The sequence below is a fragment of the Protopterus annectens genome, chromosome 9.part0, assembly GCF_019279795.1.
Source record: "Protopterus annectens isolate FY-2018-M chromosome 9.part0, PAN1.0, whole genome shotgun sequence".
Classification (NCBI taxonomy): Eukaryota; Metazoa; Chordata; order Ceratodontiformes; family Protopteridae; genus Protopterus; species Protopterus annectens.
Genome location: NC_056743.1, coordinates 434,269,470 through 434,294,469, shown reverse-complemented (window position 1 = coordinate 434,294,469; position 25,000 = coordinate 434,269,470). Strand labels below are relative to the sequence as shown.

General features: G+C 39.6%; 1 protein-coding gene across 1 annotated transcript in view; it reads right to left on the bottom strand.

Moving 5' to 3' along the window:
- LOC122811252 (pyroglutamylated RF-amide peptide receptor-like) overlaps positions 1-25,000 on the bottom strand; it is a 921,192-nt gene that overhangs the window by 128,729 nt on the left and 767,463 nt on the right. The window contains exon 6 of the mRNA XM_044082971.1: positions 19,756-19,853. Within this exon, the coding sequence (XP_043938906.1) occupies positions 19,756-19,853 (98 nt within the window). The remainder of the gene's footprint in view (positions 1-19,755; positions 19,854-25,000) is intronic.

The window sequence follows — 25,000 nt, the reverse complement described above, 5'->3', positions numbered from 1 at the left end:
TATAAATATGGGGTGATAAATTAAGATTGGAGACATGCACTTATTAAACCGGTCTTTAAGGGAAAGGGGAGTAGGAAAAATCAAGATTCATACAGATCTTTAAGTCTACATTCAGGTTGTTGAAAAATAATGCAGAAGGTAATACTGGATAAGTTATTGTCAGAACTGGAAGGGTTGGGACTTGAAACCCTACATCAGTATTCATATGTCGAAAATAGATATATTACCACCTGTAACATGATGTTCTATAACAATATTAACAGCTATGAATGAAAAATTGCAGTGATGTAATTTATATAGATTTAACTTCAGCATTTGACAGGGTGATGTACAAAACACTGAACATCAAATTAGAACTGAGCATTGATATACTTTTGATAAGATGGATAGCTGCATGGCTTACAAATAAGCCATGACAAGTATGTTACAGCAATTGGACAGGTGAAATTTTTGGTTACCATCAGGTTGTCCCACAAAACTCTGTCCTAGATCCATACTTGTTTAGCTTGTATTTTTCAGATCTATCTTTTTCATCTGAGGTGTTCTACAGTTGTATACAGATGTCTTGAAATTGGGTAAACTGATTACATGGGTTACAGATAAGTCATGCCTGCAAAAAACTTGACTAAATTGAACATTTTGGGACAGGAGAATAATATGCCGATCATCTTCTTCTGGCTTTTTCCCAGTTAGGGGTCGCCACAGCAGATCACCTGTCTGCTCATGATTGGCAGCGGAGTTTTATGGTGTTGAGTTGCCAGCCCGGCGCCCAACCTTCCACAGAAGGCACATACACGCACACCTAGGCCAATTTAGAGTGTCCAATCCACCTACAGCATGTCTTTAGGATGTGGGAGGAAACCGGAGCACCCGGAGGAAACCCACGCAACCACAGGGAGGACATGCAGACTCCGCACAGAAGGCACCCCAGCTGAGGATCAAACCAGAGAACCTCTTGCTGTGAGGCGGCAATGCTAACCGCTGCACCACCGAGAATAATATGTTGATAAATACATCAAAAATAAGCATATGAAGCTTTGGGAGACATACACTGAAAGTGGAATATTTAATTCAGCACACAGTTATTGAAATTTTAGATTCATTTAAGAACCCAGGTATATGGGTAGATCGAGCCTCGAGTTTTTCTCTTCAGATCAACCCATTGGTTAATGATAGTTGTAGAACTATAGGTTGTATAAAAATGTATATAATCTAGGAAATCAGAAGTGTTCAGTCATTGTTTATTAATTACATTAAACCCAAACTTGGGTATGGAATAACAATATGGAAACCTTATAAAAAACAAGTATGAGTAAACTGGAAAAAGTACAGCGGAAATATACCAAGGTCATCAATGAATGTTAAAATTTAAGTTATTACGAAAGTAAACTATCTCAACATATACAGTGCCTCATATAGATATTTTAAGTGGAAGAGCTTATTCAGGTATATAGGGCATTTACAGACAACTACCTCTGGGAATGTTAGGAATTATCAAGAAGTAGTCGAGAAATATTAGACAACCTATGTAGAAGATTGTATAGGGATGAGAAGTATAGTAACTTGTTCTCTGAGACAGCAGCTGATGTATGGAATAGACTACCAAATTACATTAAAGTACTAGTTTACATATTTTAAAGAAATGCCTGGACACATATTATGGAAACAACTATTTTGGTATATTGGCCATGCTTGAGTATGTATGTAAAAGTTGAAGTACTTGGGCCATGGGGGTGGGGGTTCACGTAACTGAACCGAACTGTAACAGGAAAGACAGAACTTTGAATATAGACCTAAATGAGGCATCAATGGTCATAGGTTGATATGTTTATAGGAAGTTACTAGGCTAGCAGTCCTAGCCCTTACAAGCCTAGCCATGTTAATCCCAAGTTGCATCGATTGTCCTTGGTTAGAAAGATGTAATTCGGAGACTGAGTCTATGATAAACACCGACTAATTGCATCAAAGAATGTAAGACAAACAGACAATAGGCTCATGGTTACTAGGCAACTGCAGCACTCCCCTCCCCCTTAAAGTACAACACAGTATCAGCAACCTATCTATATGCTGCGGGAATAGAACCCACAGCATTCTGCATCAAAAGCAAGTATGCTACCTGTTGTGCTTCTAACACCGGATGTGTAGATGTAGACAAAGTGAGCCAGCAATGATCATGCCCTTGCATGATTAAGCATATGCATGTTAGAACGAGACCAATGCAGTGATAACAATGATAGTATGAGATTTAAGAAGACTGGATTTTGTTGAGCTGGGGAGAGAAGTCAAATAAGTTAGAAGAATAGGGCAAATTCTGCAATTATTGAGCCTAAAAACAACTTGCTAGCATTTGGCATTAATATTTGCAAGAAATCAAGGCACAGTGGAACCAAAAGATACTTATTTTGCAAAGCTGAAAACATCAAGCAAAAGACTGTGAATTTGGTGAGTTGCATGATTTATTGACAACAGACTAGTGCTGTTAAAAATGAAAAAACAAAGAGAAGACTTTTAATAGAAGCAGACTGAACATTACCTGGTTTGGGTCCCCCATATCTGAAAGGTTACCTGGTCCTTTGCAGTACTTTTATGCTGTTGCATTCTTCCTTGCTGGAATTTCTTGGGTGGCGTAAACTATGGAACCTTGCTGGCTAGGCTTATGTAGGCCCTTGGGCAGATAGCCTAGTACCTACCTACATATGAATTGTTGGGGAACCAAGTGTGAATTTGGAGAAATCAGGTAGTCAGTCTTTTTGTCCATCAGGCACATCGCCTCTGAAGTCTCCTCAAGCAGTGGTTGACAGTCACCTATGTACCTAAAATCTTTTGATTTAATAATGTTAATGTTTATGACTTATCTTGATTGATTATTTTGCTATTATAACACCTATTTATTGCTGTGCAGTCATTTGTGTTGCAATACATTTTATTTATATGATTTTTATGTTGCTTTATTTAGAGCACATTTATAAATTTCAGCTTTATTAAATATGTGGATATTTGCAATGTGAGAGAAATTACTAATGCACTGTTTAAAGGATTAAGAAAGGGAATCAAATTGTGCGAGACAAAATGAGAGCCTAGTCAAAAAGTGCAAATAAGATACGAAGTGAGAATGTTTTGTTATAGTGGTAATAAAACAGAGCCATGAAGTATAGAGCATATGCAGCACAGCTGAAATTCAAGCCTTTTGTACTGCTTATGGCTATAAGCATGTGAGGAAGAAGTACCTAGTGTTCGATAAGTTTTATAAAAGTGGTTGTGAAAATAATCAGTTTACAAAGATGTGCAAAAGAAAATACAAGGCATTTGGAAAGCATTTGCACATTAGAAGGTGGAAGCAGAAACATCAGCAGTTTGATTGACCCAAGTACAAATAGTTATTGCTTTGTTTGAAGATAAATCACAGAACTTTTAAGAAGTCATTCATTCAGAGTGGCAAAGAATGTTCGGACTTAATAAATGATTTGCTGAATTTAAATTCGATATTGGGTTTGATTATAATATTAGGTCTAAAGATCCATTTGAGGCATTGGGGCTAAAAGAAATATAAACAATAGAAGAGTACACACATTTCCACCATATTCAGGACTTTATGTAAAACCAATGGAACAAAAGTAATTAATTCTCTTTTACACAATAGCACTGAATAAGAAAGTTGGTTCTCTTAATATTATGTGCTGTCTTGCATGTGAGAGGATGAGAATGGTAACTGAATTCACAGTGCAAAAAAAAATAAAATAAAAAAAAAAGCGAGCAAATATATTCAGAAATGAACCCACTAGGTCCCTACGTAGCTCTGACTGTAACAGACTACAAATATACAAACCTAAGACTATAATTGCCTGCAACCTCTACAGCTACCATCCTACCATATCATGGAACAAATTACGACTAGAAATCAGGTCCCTCAAACATCCAAATCAATTCAAAACTGCCACTATAGTGCACCTCCAAACTGACTAGTCCTGCCACTGCACTCATCCTCCCTGATCTAACCCATTAATTCATATGTAATAGAGCACCTCCAAACTGACTAGTCCTGCCACTGCACTCATCCTCCCTGATCTAACCCATTAATTCATATGTAATAGAGCACCTAGTCCTGCCACTGCACTCATCAGCCCTGATCTAACCCATTAATTCATATGTAATAGAGCACCTCCAAACTCACTAGTCCTGCCACTGCACTCATCCTCCCTGATCTAATCCATTAATTCATATGTAATAGAGCACCACCAAACTCACTAGTCCTGCCACTGCACTCATCCCCCCTGATCTAACCCATTAATTCATATGTAATGGAGCACCTCCAAACTCACTAGTCCTGCCACTGCACTCATCCTCCCTGATCTAACCCATTAATTCATATGTAATAGAGCACCTCCAAACTCACTAGTCCTGCCACTGCACTCATCCTCCCTGATCTAACCCATTAATTCATATGTAATAGAGCACCTCCAAACTCACTAGTCCTGCCACTGCACTCATCCCCCCTGATCTAACCCATTAATTTATATGTAATAGAGCACCTCCAAACTCACTAGCTTTGCCACTGCACTCATCCTCCCTGATCTAACCCATTAATTCATATGTAATAGAGCACTACCAAACTCACTAGTCCTGCCACTGCACTCATCCACCCTGATCTAACCCATTAATTCATGTGTAATAGAGCACCTCCAAACTCACTAGTCCTGCCACAGCACTCATCCCCCCTGATCTATACCATTAATTTATATGTAATAGAGCACCTCCAAACTCACTAGTTTTGCCACTGCACTCATCCTCCCTGATCTAACCCATTAATTCATATGTATATGGCACTAGTCACTAATCTGCACTCATCCCCCCTGATCTAACCCATTAATTCATATGTAATAGAGCACCAACAAACTCACTAGTCCTGCCACTGCACTCATCCTCCCTGATCTAACCCATTAATTCATATGTAATAGAGCACCACCAAACTCACTAGTCCTGCCACTGCACTCATCCCCCCTGATCTAACCCATTAATTCATATGTAATAGAGCACCACCAAACTCACTAGTCCTGCCACTGCACTCATCCCCCCTGATCTAACCCATTAATTCATATGTAATAGAGCACCTCCAAACTCACTAGTCCTGCCACTGCACTCATCCTCCCTGATCTAACCCATTAATTCATATGTAATAGAGCACCTCCAAACTCACTAGTCCTGCCACTGCACTCATCGCCCCTGATCTAACCCATTAATTCATATGTAATAGAGCACCTCCAAACTCACTAGTCCTGCCACTGCACTCATCCCCCTGATCTAACCCATTAATTCATATGTAATAGAGCACCTCCAAACTCACTAGTCCTGCCACTGCACTCATCCTCCCTGATCTAACCCATTAATTCATATGTAATAGAGCACCTCCAAACTCACTAGTCCTGCCACTGCACTCATCCCCCTGATCTAACCCATTAATTCATATGTAATAGAGCACCTCCAAACTCACTAGTCCTGCCACTGCACTCATCCCCCCTGATCTAACCCATTAATTCATATGTAATGGAGCACCTCCAAACTCACTAGTCCTGCCACTGCACTCATCCTCCCTGATCTAACCCATTAATTCATATGTAATAGAGCACCTCCAAACTCACTAGTCCTGCCACTGCACTCATCCTTCGTGATCTAACCCATTAATTCATATGTAATAGAGCACCTCCAAACTCACTAGTCCTGCCACTGCACTCATCCTCCCTGATCTAACCCATTAATTCATATGTAATAGAGCACCTCCAAACTCACTAGTCCTGCCACTGCACTCATCCTCCCTGATCTAACCCATTAATTCATATGTAATAGAGCACCTCCAAACTCACTAGTCATGCCACTGCACTCATCCCCCCTGATCTAACCCATTAATTCATATGTAATAGAGCACCTCCAAACTCACTAGTCCTGCCACTGCACTCATCTTCCCTGATCTAACCAATTAATTCATATGTAATAGAGCACTTCCAAACTCACTAGTCCTGCCACTGCACTCATCCTCCCTGATCTCACCCATTAATTCATATGTAATAGAGCACCTCCAAACTCACTAGTCCTGCCACTGCACTCATCCCCCTCCAAACTCACTAGTCCTGCCACTGCACTCATCCCCCCTGATCTAACCCATTAATTCATATGTAATAGAGCACCACCAAACTCACTAGTCCTGCCACTGCACTCATCCCCCCTGATCTAACCCATTAATTCATATGTAATAGAGCACCTCCAAACTCACTAGTCCTGCCACTGCACTCATCCTCCCTGATCTAACCCATTAATTCATATGTAATCACCAAAACGTCAAACCTTTTTAGCTCGTAAACCTCTTCAAAATATCACTCTTCTTCTCCATCTGCTATCTCCATTTCTAATGTCACATGAAATAACTACTTACGCTATGAACTCTTTTCACTGTTTATTGAAAATGTTTGTATCGAATAATTTCTCTTCTGTATGCTTATAAAATGAATTCCATTGTATGTATACATTGTATGTATACACTGTAACCCGCTGACACTGTTAACACTAAAATTATAATACAATTGTAGAACTTTTCTCCCCGGGCCTTCATTGAAAGGGCTACTTAGCTCAGTCAGACTAACCCAGTCAACAAATGTAAAATAATAATAAATAAATGATTAACCTGTTGCAGACCCATCCCAAATACTATACAAAGTAATAGCAATGATATCCTTCATGGGAATAGATTCAGTATATCGAATGCTTCAAAAATTGAAGCGCAGTAGATTTACCATACAAGGCGAAAACAAACAGAAAAAGCACTAAAACTAATGTCTTTGCAGGGGGGCAAACAAGCACCCTGTAACCCCATATGCGAAGCTGTGCCCCCACATCCCCTGTTTTATATATATATATATATATATATATATATATATATATATATATATATAGTGAGAGTAGGGAACAGGTGGAGGGACAGATGAAGATATGCTCTAGAGAGAAGAGGAATGAAGGTCAGCAGGACTAAGACAGAATATATGTGTGTGAATGAGAGGGAGGATAGAAGAATGGTGAGGATGCAAGGAGTAGAGGTGGCAAAGGCGGATGAGTTTAAATACTTGGGGTCAATAGTTCAGAGTAATGGTGAGTGTGGAAGAGAGGTGAAGAAGAGAGTACAGGCAGGATGGAGTGGGTGGAGAAGAGTGTCAGGAGTGATTTGTGACAGACGAGTACCTGTAAGAGTGAAAGGGAAGGTCTACAAGAGGGTAGTGAGACCAGCTATGTTATATGGGTTGGAGACAGTGGCACTGACAAAAAGGCAGGAGTTTGAGCTGGATGTGGCAGAGTTAAAGATGTTAAGATTTGCACTGGGTGTGACGAGGGTGGACAGGATTAGGAATAAGTATATTAGAGGGTCAGCCCAGGTTGGAAAGTTTGGAGACAAAGCCAGAGAGGCACGATTACGATGGTTTGGACATGTGCTGAGGAGGGATGCTGAGTATATTGGGAAAAAGATGCTAAGGATGAAGCTACCAAATAACAGGAAAAGAGGAAGGCCTAAGATAAAGTTTATGGATGTGGTGAGAGAGGACATGCAGGTGGTTGATGTGACAGAGCAAGATGCAGAGGACAAGAAATGGAAACAGGTGATCCGCTGTGGTGACCCCTAACGGGAACAACCGAAAGAAGATGATGATGATGATGATTATACATACCAAAAATATAATCACATTACAGTGGGGAAAGGGAAAAAAGCCCCTGCTGTATTGTGATCTTGAGCAACAAACTACCACGTATTCAGTGCTACTAAAGCTGGTAACAACATAGCTTTGCTGTTGTGTGTTTTGACCTCATGCGGTCGATGTTCTGTGCTTTGATGTTTGAAGCATTTAATATACTGAATGTATTCATCTTCATGATTATGCTGATTTGTTTGCACGCTTATGAAATTTGCTAGAAGAATGACATCATCAGGTAAGTCCTAATGTTATCTCAAGTAATACAAGCTGCTGTGAAAGTATCAGTATCTCTTAAGAGAAGAGTGGAATCCGAAATCAATCAAAAGTCTGGCTTGTCATGGAAAAGCATTATCAGTGTTTGTGAAGCCAGACGAGATTTTTATATGTATAGACTGGCAAGATCCAAGGAAAGTGAATAAACAGTTCATTACTTATTGCTTACAGTTGCGGATGCCATCTCTACAATGCCAAGCTCCTATTACTTGGTGTAAATCAAAAGGTTATAGCACATTAGACTAGGGGAGAAAGCTCCCAATTGTGAATCTAATACTCTTCTAGTAAGGTATATATTTTCAAGACTTCTGTTTGGTATTTTGTTAGCACTGGAGGTATTTCAAAAGAACTGTTGTATAAGTGAATGCTTGGATAATTTATAGCTAATGATTTAATGGTGTGGAGTCAGATACAGGAAGACTGTGACAAGAGACTGAGACAGCATCATTTTAAACTAAATAAGAGCAAATGTAAAATTAGTCACAAATCAGAAATATGTGGATCATAGCTTAATATCATAAAAAATGTAACCAAATATAGAAAAAGTCCGAACAATAGTACAAATGTCAAAGCAGGAGAACAGACTATTATCAATGAAGTTTCTAAAAATAACACTACCTTGCAAAGTGTGCTCTTAATATGTCAGAGCTGGCTATGCTTCTAAGAAAACTGCTGGAGCAAATGGTTCTCTAACAATGGAGCTCTTGAGACAAAGAGTATGAAATATCCAAGCAGCTAGTAATAGAAGCACCGATTTTAAAAACATTGAAGTAAAACGGTTTGTACTTCATCTGAATATCAATCAGAATTGTACAGGGACTGATCTTGCCATAGAAAAGATAAGTTGCCTTTTGGTCAAAACATTTACATGTGAGCAAGACATACATGGTCAAATACAGAAGAAACTACTAAATAGTTTATGGCTATGAGAGGTTATATGAATATATATTGTGGCAAATAAATGCTAAAAAGAAAAAGACCATGAATCATTACAAAACCTATTCAGAACGTTTATGTATAAGGCAACTTGAAGATTACAGAAGATTTTTCTTTTCCTACAAGGTTATCACCTTAAAGTAAAATAGCAAGCACACAACATAACATGTATAATAAAGATATTGAGTTAGCATAGTTTTCTGAATGGCATGAAGATATGTTTAACGAAGAATGAGAGGTTGTGATAATATAAGTTACCAATGACAAAAGACAAAAAAGGAATTTCAGACATTTGACAATGATTTAAAATATTGTTATGGATAGAAGTCAAAATGAAGGGCTGGCTTGAGCAAAAATAATTGTATAAGGAAGAAATCCATTCCTACTTTTCATTTATGTAAAATGTAATTTGTGACTAAGTTTTAATGTTGAAAGCTGGCAAAATTACTGGTCTGATTCAAAAGTGTCACCCTGAGATGTACACAACATGCACACCTCGTGGTAACTTTTCCATATTAAGATACAGCCCTGCTGCAGTGCTTTTGCATGAAGACATGTAGTACTTTGGTGGTCTGTCCATGCAAATGAAACATTCTGGAGGGGTGATGTATGCTAATTAGTCATGTGCTCTCACTAGAACTGCCTGCAGTAAGGTATTTATGCAGTCAAGTTATTCAGCAAGTCGCTCAGCTGCATACATTAAAACAGCCACTCATGAGTGCTCGTGTAAGGAGCATTGCCGAAAACCGTTCTCACCCACTGTGGTAGAGGACCTGCCAGACAGTTGTGTACAGGGCGGGTTGGTGGGTGTGTGTATTTGTGTATGTGAGGGGCTGCATGTGTGAGTGAGTGAGTCTACCTGGGAGATCACAGTGGGGAGGTTGATGAAGGGGTAAGAGTAGGTATGTATATGTATGGCTGTGGAATGTGTCTGAGTGTGATGGAGAGATAAGGGGCTGCCTGTGTGTATGTTTGTGTGGGTAGGGAGTTGCCTGTTTGTGTGGGTAGGGAGTTGCCTATTTGTGTGGGTAGGGAGTTGCCTGTGTGCATATATTTGTGTGGGTAGGGGGTTGCCTGTGTTTGTATGTTTGTGTGGGTTGGTGTTTGCCTGTGTGTATATTTGTGTGGATAGGGGGTTGCCTATGTGTTTGTGTGTGTAGATTGTGGCACTGTCACACCTCCACACTACCCTAGATTAACAAGTAAGTCCTGCAACATGGAGTCAGAGGTGACCACTAAACATCAGGGATAATTATTTTGTTTGAATGTGTGTATTGTGATTGGGAGAGTGAATGGGGGGAGGGTACTTGTGCTAACATGGTGCATCAGGTGCCAATGTTAACTACTGCATGAAAGTGGTGATCTGCACTCAAGGTGGTTAATGATGTCTTAACTCATTGCAGCTAATGTCTCTCTGAATCACAAAATATCACATCACTGAATCAGGCTTGTTTTACTTCAGCCTTTACCATGAGTACTGTGGTTATCCCTGCTCCACCTAAGTAAACATGTGCTAGCTCTAACCCTGTCCCTGCCTCTAACCCTAACATGCATCTTAAATTAAAAAAACTTCCCAGAAGACTACCACTGCACAAGACAGCTGAGACACTGACCAAGCACGTATACTTGTGTGTGTGTACGTATATATATATATATATATATATATATATATATATATATATATATATATATATATATATATATACACACACATACACACACACATATATACACACACACACAGTCTTTCTCCTAGCCTAACTCTAAACACTCAGTCTCACACGCATATACTTTATCTATTCCCTTACCTGGCCCTTAATCTAACCCTAATCCACAAAAATTATGTATGCACACATGCACAAACACACCTAGTATACATTCCACTTACCTGTTTTGATAAAACAATCACCCATAAAAAGATCTGGTTTATAAACTGAATGTTCAAACAATCCTTCACGTCTGACTGTTGACTAAAGCAGCAGTTGGCTAAACATATGACACTCATACCTGAGTGTGTGTGTGTCTGTATCTGTGTATTGGTGTGCATGCATGTATGTGTATGTCTGCATGTGCGTGCTGTATGGTAATGATGCTCTCTTACATATAACTATAATTTGTTTTATAAAAACAAAGCTGTAATATCTGGTAGCTGCTGTAAAGGAGGTTAGCACTGTAGCTAAGGGGAAGTTTATTGCATGTTGTGTTTTTATCCTTGTCTCCGTCAGTGGTAGTCACAGTAAAAATGTCACATATTCAGTAACAACATCCACAATGTCCTTTATGCAATTAGTTATTTGTTCCCAGGTATGTGTTGCTGCAGGGACCCCTTTTAGAAATGTTCCAGGAACATGGCACAAACAAAAATATTTATAACAGATTTAAATATTGAACAAGAGCTGGGACATTTGGCATGCTTTTTGGTCCCTCAGCACCTTTCAAACAGAGCTATTTCCTATCTCTTCTACAGAAACTGTCACATGGAATATATACTAACCCTTTGTCAGCTTGTCAGAGTTCGTAACACAGACAGTGGGAAGTAGGTTAAATTATTACATTGTCACTGCTTAAATGATTACCGGTAATGGCTCTGACTTGCAGGAACTGATCAGTACCTCTTCTGCAGTGCTGAATGTGCCTCTATCAGCAGGTTCCTGGCATAGCCAAATCTTTGCCCTGCCCTAACTACAGCTTTGTATTGAAATTGCATGTACAAATTAGGTGCAAATGTAGATATTTGTTTAGTACTGACAGTGTAAATAAGTTAGGTTATGAGATGAGGTATATTTTCAAATAAGATCAAAAAAGTATATAACAAATTTATAAGTAAAACTTAATAAACTGAATGCAATTTAGCAGACAAACTGTTAAAATAAGGTAGCAGTTATACAGACAAGCATATTTGTGTGCATCCTGATGTACATTTGTTGCAATCAATCGAGAATCTGATAGGAAAACTGCTGGATCTGGAGTAGGACCAGGCCTGAGGAACTGCAGTGATACATAGGTGAATGCTAGAGAGCTGTGGTGTGAGAGGTCATGTCAGGAATTAGGAAAGTGGCTAGTATGGTTCCCAAGAGTCCATTATTCTTCGATGTGTTTAAGGCATAGCTGAGGGAAAGGAGAACAGAATCAAAATATTTGCCAATGACAAAGAAAGGTGTAGTGGAAGGTGGGAAAGAGACTATGGAGGGATTTGGAAAAGCTGAGCAAATTGGTAGAAAGGTGGCAGTTCAGGTTCCATGTGGAGATATGCAAAATGCTGCAGTGAGCTACGAATCTGTTATAAATTATCAGACAGGGACTGGAACTGATTGGATATATTGATCACAAGTGGATTGGACCATCAGAAGCACAGTGAAAAGGAAGTGGCAGCATCACACAGAATGCAGGTGTTTATCCTGAGAGGACAGAAGGAAAGGGTAGTGTTTTCACTCTACAGGGCCCTGCTCATACCACGCTTTGTGTACTGCATCAGTTCTGGAGGCCATATAAAAAAAATGGAACTCAGGCTGCTGGAAGAACACTGGAGAAAAGCTACTACAGCAGGTAGATAGAATGGAGGAGTATGGCTACATAGTTTAGGAATTAGAGCTGTCCACACTGCACAATAGGAGAGACAAGACAGACAGACATTCTTTTGGTGCACAGGGTCATGTCATGTAGATGTGACTGCATCATCTTGAAAAGAAAGGAAGTAGAGAGGGAATAGGCTGCAGACTAGTTACTAATGCTTGAATCTCTGAAAGTATTTATTCTCAGAGAGGGTTGTGCAACCATGTAAGGGATTACCAGAATCAGTGGTCAAGAGGAAATTCACAAAAGCATTCAATAAGTTATAAGACAGGTGGAGGAAGGGTAATTGTGAAGTAAGGGATGGAGGGAATGTAGAATGATAAATGCACTTTAAAAGCAGACTACAAAGGTTTATTGTCTCCTTCAATTAAGCTTAAAGGTAGACTACAAAGGTTTATTGTTTCCTTCAATTAAGCTAATGTGATTTAAATGCAATAGCAGTGTTACAAAGCATAGTAAGTACAAATAGAAAAATGCTATATCGTAATTCCTGCAAATGCAAAAAATAAAGTGCAATTCCAACACCAAAACAGTAAATCATGAAAATAACTTGTTACACTACTGAAGCATCTTTGTGGTACTATCCCCACCAATGTGCAGTTGTACACCACGTACCTGTTAACTGGTTGCATGACTACAGTGAGACATGCATTTCACACTAAAACATGTAAATACTAAACTGCAATATGTAATTTAAACAATGTAATTCAAAAATCACTGACATTATTAGAATTGTTTGTGGATGGTTTCATTCTTGTGCATCATTCGGGTCTCTGTTCAGTCATCGACCAGAAAAGGCATCAAATGGTATATTTCATTGAGCATGCTGTTCACTGAGCCTTTTGAATAAGATCGCATTATGGTAGGGATCAGGAAATTTGCCCTTTCCCCACTGTAGTGCAATCTCAGAGGGTCTATATCAGCGTATCGAATGCTGAAAATGCCGAATGCAATTTCATTGAACTGAAATATTCAAAATCTCAAAAGAGCGAACTGACGGAAAATCGATTTCTTTCCCAGGGAAAGAAATCGGTGTTCTGTGCAAAAAAAAAAAAAATGTAATACTTTAAACACTAACTGAACTGGGAGGCTTCACCCCCCCCCAACATGGGGGACTGTGCCCCCCACCCCACCCTACTTAAATATACCAACTCCGAGAGTGCACCACAGTGGAGGAAATAGCAAACTCCGATGATGGCCCACCGATTTCTTTCCCTGGGAAAGAAATCAATGTTCCGTCAGTTCGCTCTTCTGAGATTTTGAAATTAAATTTGGCATTTTCAACATTCGAAATGCTGATAGGAACCCAATCTCGGAGTTGGTATATATAATTTGGGGGGGGGGGGGCTGTGAGTTTTGCTGAATGGCATTTTTGATGCAATGCCGTTTGGCAATTATTCCATTTGATGACTGAACATAGACCTGCATCATTCAGTGTGGTTGGCTACCCCTCTCTGATTCCTGCTACACTTTTATACACTGTCAGAGTACCGTATATCAGAATAAGGGGATTATGGTGAGAAACTGTAGTCCTAAAATAAGTGTATAATCAAACCATACTTTGTTTAATATTTGCACATTTTATCTTAAGGCTGTTTGTACTGGATTGTTTTATCTGATGAAGTCTTGCAATTGTTCAGGATGACACTGCTTGTCTCCGGATCATTAAATGTGTTGACTGCTCTTGTGCTTGGACATAGTTTCTTTTTTTACACATTTTAGTGTCAAACACATGTTCTGTAAACTTCAGTCTTGCTTTCCTGGTAACTACATGCACTGCCTTAAAGGAAGATGTATGTTGGAGTAGGGGAAAAAGAAAAAAGTCCTGCAGCCACAGACATGTTCTGTATTATTCCACATTCACTATTACTGAGTCACCATTCTAAGAATCACAGCTAAGGTTCTCAGTATCACAAAAGACAACTAAAATATTATCTATTTTCATAACTCCATGGACCTTAGAGAGAGCTTGCTTCACATAAATTCATGGCCTTTCTTACAAATAGTCTGTCTTTTTACCAGTATTTCACAAAAATAAGTTACACAAAGTTTGAAGTGAAAATCAGTTCAGTAGTACAAAAACATATGGATTTTAAAATACAACCGCAAGATGGCATGTCTTTCAGCTATGTCATTTTTATTTTATATTTCAGCATTGTGACATCTATGCTTTGAACTGTTCACTAGGTAGACCTTTAAGGAATATAAAATGTTGGTAACATAGTTAAGGCATGGATACTACTAGGAAACACATTTGAGAAGTTAATACCGCTAGCAGCACAATCCTTGAGGTGGGTCATATGAGAATTAGAGGAGAAACAAAAAGTTCCAAGGAGGAGGCGAGAGAGTGAACTGCTGAGAATGAGCAGTAAATGGGGCTGAGTAGCTTACAGACAAGGAAATAAGAAGAGAAGATGTAGAACTCGACGGCCATCATTGCTATACAATGGCAGGTATGTAATTCCAAGAAGACACTGCAACTTTTATTGCACCACATATATTTTGCAGTTCTCAAACTTTCGAGCTTGGATGACCATTTGTCAGTGGTTATTAAGTTACTAATGTTAGATACAGTGCTTAAATATCCACTTGCACCTAGAAAGGGAAGTACATCATTTATTTCCAATTGAGTTAAAAAAGAAAATTTGAAAAATGCTAGTTGTGTGGAAAAAAATGCAGCTCAGATATACCAATATACAAATATCAATAACAACAATAATATAACAATAATCAATATGCCTCAGATACAGACATGTGTGTAGGAGAGAGTCTGAAACTGTAGAATACAGGAGGTCATGCCATGCTATAACAAAGTTGGGCATGTTGTATTGCAGTTAGTATCTATTAAGCAGAGAAGGTAACATTTGGAGAGAGCGCTTTGACATTTTATAAAATAATAATAATAATAGAAAACAGATATGTAGGCAGATTAATTGAATCCAAAGAAAGAAAACAAGAAGATATATTTTGTAAGTTGTTAGTCTGCCTATACAAGCAATCTTTGAGAGACAGATGTTTTGGTTAACAGAATATATGAATTAGCAATAATGTCCCGTTCACAATACTGAGTAAGGCAGGGAGTACCAAGAAAATAAGACAGATGGTTAGAACGTATAGATGTATGCAGTTAATACACTACACAAACTGTGGTTTAGCTAACTGACAGAAAGGGTAAAAATTATTATATTGTGTATGGTACTTAAGTACTGAACTATTACATTATGTATGGTCAAGCTTTGGCTTATAAAGGATATATTTTTTTTTACATGTGTAAGTGCATAGTCTCGGCCAGTTTCAGCTGTTGAGTTTTGAGCTAATATGCAGTAAGAAAGTTCTGCAAACTGGCTTAGGATACAAATTCTTTGTTTGAGTAACCTGAAAGAAAAATGAGACCAGTTGTGAAAATTGTTGTATTGGTTGTAAATCCTTTGGAAAAGGTAAATGTTCTAGTCTAAGGAAGACTGCTCCTGCTGTCTTAAAAACTAACTAAAAAAGCAGTAACTTTGCTGTACATAGCAAAGATGGAGGAGTCAAAATGCTCCCTTTGATCTAGTTAACTATGATAATACGGTTACTGAACAAAAGGGAGAAAGCTGTAGAAGCACTGTGTCAGAGCAGGCACTATTCAGAGCAGTGCAACAAGAAACAAAACATGCTAAACAAACATGATCGACAATAATCTAACCAATGTTTGCAGGGAGTGTTCAACTTTCATGGGGAACATCTCAGTATCCTTATGTAGTCCAGCAAAAAATATGAAATTAAAAAATTGATGAACAGCAAAAGAGGATACAACCACAGAAGGCCCCAGTCTGGGTCACTGGTGATGAGTCAGTCAAAAGTAACTTTATTGTCATTTAGATCTACACAAGTGTAGATTAAATGAGATTCTGTGCAATCAGCTCATCAAGGGACAGACAAAAGAAATCATATACATAAAAGACATAATTTAAAACATAAAATACTACCGCTGTCTCATAAATCAACTCTACACTTAAGTATATAGCTACACATATTCCTAGAAACACACACTTAAGATACTAAAAAAACGCATCTAGCAGCAAAGTTCAGGTAATAGTATTGTACATGAACCATATACCACATTATGGGTGAAGAATGAACCATGTACCACATCATGGGTGAACAATGACCCATGTATCACATCATGGGTGAACAATGACCCATGTATCACATCATGGGTGAACAATGACCCATGTATCACATCATGGGTGAACAATGAACCATGTACCACATCATGGGTGAACAATGAACCATGTACCACATCATGGGTGAACAAGCATATACCAGTAACAGTTGAAGAAAAAAATGTTGCACCTGGGTTAGTAGTATAAATTATAATGATTGGCTGGGCTTAATAAATAATAGATAAAATAATATTGCACAGTGAATGGGAAGTCCCAACTTCCTGACCTGTCAATCAGACCTAATGTTGGACTTAAGATGTCTGATCACCTTCGGATAAAAACTGTCTTTGAATCTAGTTGTCCTGCATCGAATACTGTGGTATCTTTTACCTGACGACAGGCTCATAAAACAGACTGTTTTTGCAGGATGAGTTGCACCATTTAGTATTTTGGTGGCTCTCTTTAGGCTCCTCAATGTATAAAGTTCCTGTGCTGTGGGCAGACTAATGCCAGTTATCCTCTCCAAAACTCTTATCACTCTCTGCCGTGATTTCTTATCTGCACCATAATGAAAAATTGGATGTTAAGATGCTTTCAATTGCTGCTCTGTAGAAGGTGGAAAATGCTGACAATGGTATTTTTGCCTTTTTGAGTCTTATGAAAAAGTGGAGATGTTGGTGTGCTTTTTTCATTATGTGGCAGGTGCTCCCTGACCAAGAGAGATCATCAGAGATATGAACTCCAAACAATTTGGTACTGCATACCCTTTCCATCATTTCACCGTTGATTAGGAGCAGTGCATGGGGTGTTTGCCTCTTCTTGTAGTCTACGATGATCTCTTTTGTTTTACTTACATTCAGGTCAAGGTTGTGTCTTACATTCAGGTCACGCGTTTTTCTTGCACACCAGGCAATCAGTGTGTTAACCTCTTCCCTGTATGCTCTTGTCCTCTCTCTGGATGAGACCCACAACTGTGGTGTTATCAGCAAACTTGATGACATGATTTGTACTGAAGTTTGTTGTGCAGTCACGGGTTAGGATAGTAAACAATAGGGAGCTGAGAACACAACCCTGTGGAACAACTATGTTGAGTGTTATGCTCCTAGAGGTATTCTTGCCGACACAAACTGTCTGTGGCCTGTTAATCAAAAAGTCCAGGATCCAATTGCAGAGGTGTTTGCTGATGCCCAAATGCTTATTGATCAATTGCATACGGACAACTGTGTTAAACGCGGAGGTAAAGTTGATGAATAGCATTTTCACATATTTGTCCTTGCTCTCCAAATGCTCAAGAGCAAGATGCAATGCGACCTCTATTGCATCATCCATAGATCTTTTTATCTGTAGGTGAACTGCAGTGGATCAAAAGTTGTTGGAAGTTCCACAGACAGGTATTTCTTGACTAGCCTCTTAAAACATTTCATAACTGTGGATGTTAGTGCAACAGGGCTGAAGTCGTTCAAGCTGGAGAAAGAGGCTTTTTTTGGTAGAGGGGCGATATTCATTACTTTGTAACAAGAAGGGATATTTGCTAGGTCAAGTGAGGTGTTAAATATATCCGCGAGTACTGTACATAGTTGATGTGCACAGCTCTTTAACACCTTACCCAAGATATTATCTGGACCAACCACCTTTCCGAGACTGACTTTCTATAGCACCCTTTTTACTTTCATTGGGCTAAGGCTGAGTACTGCCTCATACTGCTGTGTGTGTGTAACCTTTGCACAGTTGTGGTGTTCCTCTCCTCAAATCTTTCAAAAAAGGTATTCAGACTGTCTAGAAAGTCAGTGTTATCATATTGTGCAGCTCTCGTTTTATAGTCCGTAATTTGTTGTATACCCTGCCACAACTGACTGGTATTCCTCATGTCTTCAAAATGGTTTAGTACCTTCATCCCATATTCCCTCTTAGCCTCTTTTATGCCTTTCTTCAGGTTTGCTCTTGCCAAACTTATGGCCTCCCTGTCATATGCCCTGAATGCCGAATTTCATACCTTCAGAGGATCATAGACCTTACCTGTAAGCCATGGCTTTTGGTTATCTCTTGTGATGATGCTTCTGATCTGTGTGACAATCAACACATTTTATGATGGTTCATAGGATGATACTAGGTTATTGGCCCGGAGGCCCTTATAAGTCTAGCCAAGAATTTCACTCATGTCCTCACAAAGTCAGCACCTGTTTTCCCTGTCTAGCAGGGACACAGGTGGGATCCCAGGGGTCATTCATGATTTTTATGATGATTTATGAGTCAGCTACATTTTGCAGAACATGAGCTCTGCATACAATGCTGAATCTATTTACTGACCTTCAAAGAGACAGTTGGCCAAATGCTGAGATCTAGACTGGTACCACCATTCTCAAATGGAGAGGTTCAGAAAACCAATTTTGTCTTGGAATCTACAGAAGATGCTTCCCATCAGAAACTGAAGGTAGAAATATTGCATGTTCAGGGCTCATTCCTGCAGTCCCTGCACTTAATTTCCATACTTGGAACTCTACCGTTGACAGGCCTATCATATTCTATATATTTGATGTAACCCAACTGGCATGGATGTGGCTAGACTTATAGGAGAACCAAGTTTCTCAGATTCTAGCACTGACTGTGATGGGTCATTTCTTGAGAAGCTTGTCATTCCCCATTTACTGTTAGGTAAGTTAGAGTGATCTCACTTTTTCACAAAAGGTCTACATTTGTAAACACTGCTGACAGAAGTAGTTGTATGTAAGGGTAGTGAATGTTGGCACTTGTCTGCCTCATGCAGTTCAGGTTTCCCTTGTGAGAAGGTAAGGATATTACAATCTGTCCTGAGCAGAGAGTATACAGGTCCCGTGCTTTTGTCTGTATGTCAAAGCACAGATAAAGGTAGCTAAATTAAGTGAAGTCTATAACCACTGAAGATGTCTGTGGAGATCCTTAAGATAGCAAAGGATGAATAAAAGTTGCATACTGAATCTTACATAAAATTGCACATTTCATCTACTCCATCACTGTTAGAGTACTGCACGGTTAGAATTTTGTGATGTAATTTAAAATGCTCTTCTTATATTAGAGCTGCATATTTCTAATGCATTTTCTCTAAATGATGATGTTCTTACCATAGTCAGCAAGTATAGTGACGATGTGGAAAGGTCCCCAGCAAAGAACGAACAGCAGCACCACAGCAACCATCATCTTCACGGCTCTTTTCTTCTTCCTGGAGAAATTTTTGAGGAAAAAAATGCTTAAAGAACAGTTGCCACTCTTCACCAATTACCATTAGGTAGCTCTTTAAATAATTATTAAACATATGCATACACACTTGCTGGAGAGACAGGTATGTATCCCAGTGACTACCCTGAATATGGAACAGGCTCCCCATCCATGTGAAGCAGAGTTCCTCCCTAATCCACTTCAAGTGCAACTTGGAAAATTGGATGGGAAACCGGAAATTCATCCCTGGCATGGCACCTATATGTCTAATGGACACAGGCAACCTGTAAATGGTGCACCTCCCAGGCACCTGCTTGTAAATGTTTCATCTCCTAAGCCCCTGCTTGTGAATGTTTCATCTCCCAAGCCCCTGTTTACACTTATCAAGGGTACCAGAACTTGTCAGAGATTTGGGATGCATGGCTAGCCGTAAAAAGGCCCTTGTAGTTGTCAGCCTAGTAAACACATATGAACCTATGAAAACACATGCATGCATGCATGCACACGCACACACACGCAAACATGCACACACAGTATAAAAACAGATGTGACAGCTGTACATTCACAGAGTTATGCTGACCTATTGATTTAACAGTAACAGCCCTCTCAGCCACACAGTAAAGAAAAATAGTTGCGCTGGATGTCCAGATTCCTTTATATTGCCAGAGAAATTCTGCTGAACTGAGAGAGGTAGCAAGCTGAGTATTATATAGGTCTGAAACACGGACTTAGGGAGAGTCAGGCTAGCCCCAGGCTGCAAATAGAACAATGGCAACAACATCCCTTGGGCAGCAATCTATATGTAGTAGTGACTCCAGGTTTCCATTCCTGCTGGAGCATAATAGGAGCACAGTAGCTACTGGTGGGGGCACGCAGAACATCTGAAGACAGAAGTATAAAATACATGGTGGTAATTCACCTACAATACATTGTTAAAAATGAAAGTCCAGTTCCTTCTATTTTCCTATTAAAAATGTCAGTCCAATAATGTAGTTACATATTCTACATATCTTGGCAATATGCCCAACACAGAGAATAATTACACTCGTTGTGTTCAAAGATTATGGTTTGGATGAAGTATTTGTATGCTACAGTGTAACAAATCAAGTTGGTAGCTACCATACAACAGAATTGGGAGAATGGCACAACATCTGTGTCTCAGTAAAAAGAGAAAAATAATCTCGTAACACAAATCAATAACAGCAAGTTGTACCCGTTTTGTACTGATAAGAGATTTGGACTTAATTTAAAACTTATTTCAGAATTTACAGCAAAATCACTGACATCCATTTCCTAAACAAAACACAACCGTCTCGCACTGAAAACGGACTTTGCATCAGAAGCAGGAAACTTGTCTTCCCTTGAAACTCACATATATTGAAAATGCATCTGGCAACCCTATAAACTACAAGAGACCTTCTGGGAGACATAGTCAAACAGTATATAGTGAAGCACTAATTAGCTGCTACAAAAGGTACAGGAATTCAAAAGAGAAACTTGCAATGCCTTTGCTACCCTGGGGACAGTGCACTGGACATGTGTTCCTTTTTAGGAGCGGTCCAGGAGCACTGTTTGTTGAAGTGATTTGGTCAGAGTCACACTGAAGATAAATGAAGTCTGAGGGAATCAGACTCTGCACTACAGAAAGCAGTTTATTAACAGCTCAAAGGCTTAATCAGCTGCACTGTGTCAGATACCATTGCATTTCACACCCAAATGCTTGCAGAAAAACAAGTTATGCCAAAAACGTTTCATAGTTGAATTTTAAAAATTAAGTAATTGACTTCATGCTGTCTAGTTTATTTATAGCCAAATATTGTCAGTCAACAAATAAAACAAGAAGACCAAGAATCATACCCAAAGAACGTGCTCATACGATGATCCTTTTTTTTCTATAATCAGTTCCTTCTTTTACACCATAACTACTATGGGATGCAGGAACCAGCTACATCAGTTACATTCCAGTTGTAGAAAGACAACTTTTTATACAAGAAAAAAAAGCCAGTCCAATTAATCAAAAATCAGCTACTTTTTTTTTTGTTTGAGATCATGGCACAGTAGGAATCAGGGATGTTGCCCTTTCTCCACCATAGCGAGTTTGTGTGTGTGTGTGTGTGTGTGTGTGTGTGTGTGTGTGTGTGTGTGTGTGTGTGTGTGTGTGTGTATATATATATATATATATATATATATATATATATATATATATAAATATATAAGCACTTTACTATCTCAAAATACTGAAATCTCGAATTTCAGTATCTCGAGACGAAAGTGCCGAAAGTGCAGTTGAGCGAAACTGCATTTGACCGAATTTGAAATGTCTAATCTGTGGTTGTGGTGGTGCAGTATGTGGGATTTGCTGTGTTTGTAAGGTGCAGTGTGCTGTGGGTATGGGTTGCCTGTTGTGTGGATATATCCGGAGATTCAGGTAAGTTTTTTTATTTATTTTTTTTTTAAGGGTTTTGGGTAGGGGATTTGAGTGTATGTGAGTGTGTTGGGAAGTTTTAGGTGTAGGTTAGGGTAGGTAGTTAAGACTGTGAGTGTGTAAGTGTTGAAAGTGGTGGTGTTTGTACGTATGCGATGTGTGTTTGTGCAAGGGGAATGTAGTGTGTGTAGTGGTGGGTTTAGTGTCCGTCTTTTTAGTGTGACCTTGGACAGTCGGACTAGTATATATAAGTAGCGGGGATGCAGGGGGGCTTGCCCCCCTGCTTATATGTAGGGTAGGTGCATGTATTTGTGTTGCTCTGCTTGTGTGTGTTTTGTTGGTTTGTTGTAGTGTGGGGAAGAAGGTGTATGTAGGTATGTTTGTGTGGTGGAGGGTGTATTTCAAAGTTGTGAGCTTGAATTTCGCGCTTTTGGGGTTTTGATATTGTGAATGTTCGGCTTTATAGTCTCGAGATACTGAAATTTGAGATTTCAGTATTTTGAGATTACAAAGTGAAACTATATATATATCGTTTTTAGTAGTTTTTGTATTGTAATCATCTGTTTAACTGTTGTAGGCTACACACTCAAGTGCACTAGCCTGTTTTGAGCATTTAAAGTGTTTTTAGAGTAAGTTACTGTATGTTTTGAAAAAAAAAAAAAAACAAAAAATTCTTGTTTCCCACCTTTTCTAAGCTAGCCTAGTCCAGTTTTCAGGTTCTGTTGAATTCAGGGCTGTGGTACAAGTTCCTGTGTTGCCCATACCTTACTTGGATAGAAGGAAGTTTCTCTGTTCACCAGTGAGAGTGGGGAGCTTTAAGCAGTCTATCTGTCCCTGGAGGAGTGGTCTTAGCCCAGAAACTAGTAGTTTATTGGCCATTTTGGGCTAGCTAATTTCTCTCTTTCATCTCCCTGCTTTAACACCGCGGGTTAGCAAGGGTTAAACTATTCCCGGCTCCATGAAGTCTGCTCTTCAATTTTTCCCTTGAAACTAGTCAAACTCTCAAATTAAGTACTCAGACCTTCCTGTTACAGTCCAGCACTTGCTCTAATCTCTCAGTAAGCACTAATAAACGCTAGCACTGCACCCCCTATACTATACAGAAGTACAAGGCTCCCTATTCGTCCCTACCGGACAATCAGTAAAACAGTTCATTTATCCGTTTAGGCATGTCCAAAGGGCAGTTTTAGGTGTACTCTCCAGTCCAGCTGGTGAATCTGGGCATCTTGAGGCAATGTTACAATTGCCTCATGTACACAGAAAACCCTCTCCTCCTTCCAACAAACACAAATGTGAGAGATGCAACTATATAGCTAAACTGGAGGCCAAGCTCTCTCAACCCAAGACTGGAACAGTTAGTCAGGAGGAGAAGGGAAACACTTGCAACACACTACCAGTTCTCACATGGACTGGTCATACCTGCACCAGCAAACACACATAATGCACAAAAACATACTCGGAGGCTCTACATAAAAATCTGCCAAAGCAGCAGAGACCTCCAAAGCAGACATCCAAGCAATCTTCACCCCCCAACAACAACCACGTATCATATACTTCACAAAGTCAGTGTGCCACGCAATCACAGCCCTTAAGGCTAAATAACACACACAATAAACTAGTAATAGGAGACTCCATTGTCAGGCACACCGACGTCCCGCTCACTAGGCTGAACACGGAGAAGGTTACTGTAAGCTGCCTGTCAGGTGCCAGGATCCGCCACATAACGCAAGCACTTAGGTCACTCCATAACAACTACAAATATGACTCTGTCATTGTCCATGTTGGTATGAATGACCTGAGACGCACCTCCCTGGACTACATGAAAAGAGATAGAGTAGCTCTCTGATCATGTAGCCCAGGCTGGTATGACCCTGAGTAGCATCTTGCCCTCACCAAAAATTATGTCACAGTATAAAGATAAAATGATCAATTTTAACAATTGGCTAAGCTATTGGTGTCGTTCAAAGGGGATCCAGTGTCTGTCAGCCTGGGATGACATGCTCGACAAGCCACATTGCTTGCCAGAGATGGCTTGCACCTGTCACTCTTAGGCTTTTGAATACTGGCCAAGGCTCTTGCCACCCCTATACTGCCTTTTTTAGGCAAGGCCCAAAAGACAAACCCACCTCCATAAACACAAGAAACCAAAAACTGAGGGTAATGCTACTCAATGTCAGAAGTCTAAACCTGAAAATGCACGTACTCGAGGCAATCCTCAGTATGGAGAAAATCGATATCTGTGCAGTAACAGAAACCTGGTTCAAGGCTCCAGAGAGCACCCCAGCACTACCAGGCTATAACTCATACAATACCTTTTGGCCCCAGAACCCGGACCGAAATACAAAAGGCGGGGGTGTATCCATTTTCATCAAGGATACCCACACCTCCAGGTTAGTGGCACAGCACGAGGCCTCGGAGACCATCCATGTGCAACTAACAATGGGCAATGTTGCTTTTCAGATTGTAGCTTGCTACAGATCACACGGCTTGTCTCAGGACCCCCCACTCAGCATTCCTGAGAACAGTGGAAAATATGAAGGTCCTACCAAACACCACGATATTGGGTGATTTCAACTACCCAAACATTGACTGGGAAAACTACTCAAGTACAAACTCCTTTGCCCAACGCTTCCTAGAGTTTATAAACTCAAATGCCCTGGAGCAACTGGTCACCACTCCCACAAGAGGTGACAACATATTGGACCTAATCATCACCAACATGAGGG